Source organism: Stegastes partitus, unplaced genomic scaffold, assembly GCF_000690725.1.
Source record: "Stegastes partitus isolate 25-593 unplaced genomic scaffold, Stegastes_partitus-1.0.2 Scaffold1604, whole genome shotgun sequence".
Lineage (NCBI taxonomy): Eukaryota > Metazoa > Chordata > Actinopteri > Pomacentridae > Stegastes > Stegastes partitus.
Genome location: NW_007579335.1, coordinates 25,765 through 30,566, shown reverse-complemented (window position 1 = coordinate 30,566; position 4,802 = coordinate 25,765). Strand labels below are relative to the sequence as shown.

At 38.5% G+C, this 4,802-nt stretch overlaps 1 protein-coding gene across 1 annotated transcript in view; it reads right to left on the bottom strand.

Moving 5' to 3' along the window:
• slc39a8 (solute carrier family 39 member 8) overlaps nt 1-4,802 on the bottom strand; it is a 21,035-nt gene that overhangs the window by 10,775 nt on the left and 5,458 nt on the right. Inside the window, exons 3-5 of the mRNA XM_008300884.1 lie at nt 1,986-2,155; nt 1,782-1,904; nt 673-843 (exon numbers count right to left, since the gene is read on the bottom strand). Coding sequence (XP_008299106.1) covers nt 673-843; nt 1,782-1,904; nt 1,986-2,155 — 464 coding nt within the window. The remainder of the gene's footprint in view (nt 1-672; nt 844-1,781; nt 1,905-1,985; nt 2,156-4,802) is intronic.

Here is a 4,802-nt window from a genome sequence, read left to right as displayed (position 1 = left end):
TTAAGGCTAAGACCCTACAGCATTACAATCATGGAGATTAACCTGACTTATATAAATATTAAGGCTAAGACCCTATGGCATTATAATGATAGCGATTAACCTGACTAATATAAATATTAAGGCTGAGACCCTGCAGCATTATGATTATTGAGATTATTGAACCTGATTTATATAATTATTCAGGCAAAAATTTATAACAATATAATGGTGGAGATTAGCCTGACAAATACTCCTGTTAAAACCCTACAACATTACAATTAAGTAGATTAACCTGACTAATGACAATATTAAGGCTTAGATCCTACAGCATTATGATGATGAAGATTAACCTGACTACTATAATCCATTTTGCAAAATCTTGCAAAAATATACATAAAATCTTGGCAAATCAAAAGGTTTCCTTGGTCCCCTACAAGCACCCCTGATTTGATTTTCATTTTTATTTTATGTGAACTGAAATCTTACTCTGTTTTATCTATTATTTATCTATTTTATCCTTTTGTTTGCAACAGCGGAGAGGAATGACTTCCTTCTAACAGGATGAAACCTCCGGCAGAACCAGACTCAGGGAGGGCAGACATCTAGTGAGGGGTCAGAGTCAGAGAATAGAGAAAGCAAGAGAAACAAGAGAGCATAAACACTTTTATCGATGACTTGAGTGTGAAATAGTACCTGAGAAGGCGTCGTATTTGTGTGCTGAGCTCCCGGGGTCGGGCTGCTCTTGTCGGTTGCGATGGTGTTGACGCTGGTCAGAATTATAGAGTCCTTTTTTCCCGGTATGTCTCCGTTGTGGAGAGAGTTTTCTGGAAGTGGCTCTGCAGGAGTGAAGTGGCTGTGGCCATGCTGGAAAAAAAGAAAAAGGAAAGAAGCATCACAACACAGAGCTCAGTAGCTCATCGACATGTCCATATTGTGTGTTTTATACACTTGAAGACATATCATAAGTGAAAAAGCAGGAATGGTTATGAGCCTCTTCCAGCATGAAACTGCATTGTAGTGATGACTGTTTAAAAAACACAGATTTTGATGGAAGTTAAACAAACTGAAGCAAACTGACATTATTTGGAGTTTTTTTCTCTTAATTAATTAGGAAGCTTTATGTATTATTGATCATAATACTGAAATAGGATGTGCTTTTTTCTGTTTCTAGTTTTTAGTTGGGATTTTTATTGAGTTGATGGGCTTGGGTTGTGGGTAAACTTGTTTAAATAATTAAATCAAATCCATAGCTGTGGCTCACTTCTGTATTCTGTGGTTTTGTTGTGAGGAAGTTAATCTATCTGGGCTATCCCTGTAATAAGCTATGGTTTAAAATGAGAGGAGCCTTTATTCCATTGTTTGGTGCCTAATGTAGTTTAAATAATTTGAATATTAGGGATACCGCAACACTACGAATAAAGTGGCATCAACTCTGGAAAAATGTGCAAGCATTTTACAAGCCGACCTTTGATTTTAAGATAAGATTAATGCCACAGTGGGGACATTTACGGCAAAGATAGTGCAAATATTAAAGGAATGTGGCATTAAAGTAAAAAAAGACCAAAATATACATTAAGTTCAAATTCTGACAATAACATTTTTGCACATATCAGTGCAAAATGCAGCTTTATTCTGCCTTTCTAGCTTTGTTCTCAGCTTTTAAGACCTCCCTTATTACAGCTCAATATTATTAATCAATATAGATCTAATACCGAAGGTCACAAAGCCTGCATGATGTCAGCGTGCAATAAAAGAACATTGCTTTGAACCGAACAAACCAACTTAGCTCGCTGTTATCTCACCTCGTGATCCACCCGCAGACACATTTTCAGGATCTTTTCCATGAAGAACAGCAGGTAAAACCCTCCAAATATCCCAACTGCCTTCTCCACATAGTTGTCCGCTTTGGGATCAAACCCGAGAGCCTGCGGAGCAACAGGAGAGCGTTTAAAAATAAAACACATTTCTGTGCTTATTTTATGCATTTATTCTGTGCTCTTACAAACCTCCGGTATGAGCTGAAGCACGGCGTTGGAGAAGAGCGTCCCGATGGCGAGGCCGATGAAGTAGGTCAGCACTTTGGAGAAGTAAGACTTCTTGGTGAAGGGGATCAGCAGGAGGCCGAGCAGAGACGCCAGGTTGATCACAGTGACGGCCAGAAAGCCATAACCCCAAACTGTCAGGGCAGAGAATCACAGAAAAACAGTCACCAACAGTCAACACTAAAGTTTATTTCTCTGATTGTTTTAACAGCTTTCGTGAGAATTAGGGCTTCATATTTCTATTTGATCTTAGAAGCTGCTACCCTCTTGAGCCTTTTTTAATATTTTACACTGTTTTGTTTTCTTTTACAAACAGATTTTAATAGTTTTGATGTTTTGCATATTATGTTTGCTGCCTGACTGATAACATGTTGAGCACTTTGGTCCACTCAGGTTGTTTTTAAATGCGCTATATATATAAAAATTAGATTTGATCTGATTAAAATTTACAAGATAAACTCTGGAAATGCTGCCGCCATATGAGGCATCACATTTAAATATTGTTTCATTAGCAATCAAACAGTTTTATTTACTGGTTTCTTGTTGTGGTCTACATTAATAATGAGTGTTTTTATGCCACTCCGCTTCTTCTTCTTGTAAAACAGACCTCAAGAGACTTGCAGCTTAAATAAGCAAAAGGTCAATAAAAGTAAAGCTTATTGCTGCAGTGATTCTACATCATCACTTTTTCGTTTCCTCTCTTTTCCTTATTTCCTTAACTCTAGTTAAATTCAGCACCACTGTGTCCGTTTCATTGTGTTTTTGGATGTGTTGTTGTCTGTTTTTAAAAAAAATTTGTAGGTGGTTTTCAAAAATGTGTTATTGCTGCTGTTTTTGTAAAGCACTTTCAAACTCTGATTTAGAAAGATGCATTAGAAATAAAGTTTATGATTCATCAGTGCTATTTTCAACCAGCTTTTTGTTGTTTTCCTGAGAGACAAACCGCCCAGCTTTAATCATTTCTGGTGCTAAAGAGAATGTGTTCAAAGCAACAAATACTAAAGCTTTCAGTCTTTGACAATAAGTGGACAGAAGATCACTGAAGCTGTTTACTGATCACCATACTGGAAATTTGGCGTCTTCTTTTCTTCCCTGAATTTTGTCTTTAAGGCAGTGCTTCCTCTCCTGCTGCATTAAAGATCCTGCCTCCTTTGTCACGATTAGCAGATGCTAACACCGCAAATATCCTTGACTAAACCTACAAGAAGCTCCACAAGTTAAAACGAAGTGCTGCCTTAAGGCTCAACTCAGGGCTTTAAATCCCATAAACCCAGCTCTCAAACAGCTCTGAGGCCGTGTGGCTAATTTGTAGGCGAACAGTCAGTCAGCTGATGTAATGACCATCACAGCACATGAGCAACATCAATGCAGTCTCAAATGATGACATTTCAACCAGCAGCTATTTAACTCTGAACTTTTCCTGCAGGAACAAATGGACCTTTCATAAACACAACTTCAAATAACGAATGGATGTCATTGCTATCGTCGTTTAAGTTGTCGTTTTTTAAGCTGAGTCATCTTCACAGTGGTATCATTTACTAACTTGAAAACCTGTTTAACTATAACCCTTTGTTATATTTACTAAGCATAGAAACTTTGAATTTCTACGCAGCATGAATCATGACCAACACACTCAACCAATGTACATTTAATATTATTAAACGTATCTTCGACTAGGGCTGAACAATTCAGGGAAAATATTTACAATAACTGTGATTTTTTTCAACCAGATATCGCAGTTTGATTTGCGATTGCCAATTTTTAAAGTCAATTGAGTCAGTTGAGTGTTCAACGTGTAACAGATTTAAAGCCTGTTAAGGAGCATCGATCACATGAGACGCCATGAAAAGTGTGACTGTCACACAGGGAGGACGGCATGAAATTATAAAACTAATGACACAAGAGTTAAAAGCATGGTAAACTGAAAAATGGACAAGGTGTTCCTATGAAGACATCAGACTGTGTTATGCCTTAAAAAACAGATTTGCAATTCGCTACCTGCGCTGTTGGAAATTGTAATATGAAACTGATTAATGGTGGTTATTTTGCCAGTTTTCTGAGCAGCCATTTTTGCCAGATATGAACAACTACATTTGTTATAGTTCTTTACAACAGAGCAATAATACAAACATAACATTATACTAATTGTTTGCAGTAGAGAGGCTGTATCCAGGTCAGTAGAGGAGCAGCATGAATGGTGAACAACAGTCACAGCTGGATGTAACTGTGTCAGCAGCACGCAGGACAGTTTGACAATATATCAGAGCGTCTCTGGGAGTCAGTACGGGACAATGTGGAGCTTTATGTGTCCATCACAGGACACAACTGACAGAGTGTTGACAGGCAGGAAACTCTGGAAGATGGATGGTCTAGGATCCAGTTTCAAACACGAGAAGCCAACGAGAATAATTCCGCATCTGTGCCAGCTGAACTTTAACACTTTACACAACTACAAACTGCTTACTGATTACTGCAACGTTCATTTTGTGATCCCTCCAGTACATTATAAATATTAAATGGTAGATGATCTGCACTTATGTAGCACTTTTTTCTACCTTAGTGGCACTCAAAGCGCTTTAAAATGTTTTCTCATTCCCCCATTCACACACACATTCATACACCAATGGCGACAGAGCTGCCATGCAAGGTGCTGTCTGCCTTCAGTGTCTTGCCCAAGGACACTTCGACTGTGGAGAGGTGGTGGATTGAACCGCCAACCTTGCCACTGGAGGACAACCTGCTCTACCTGAACCACAGCCACCCCATAATGCTGCTACCACC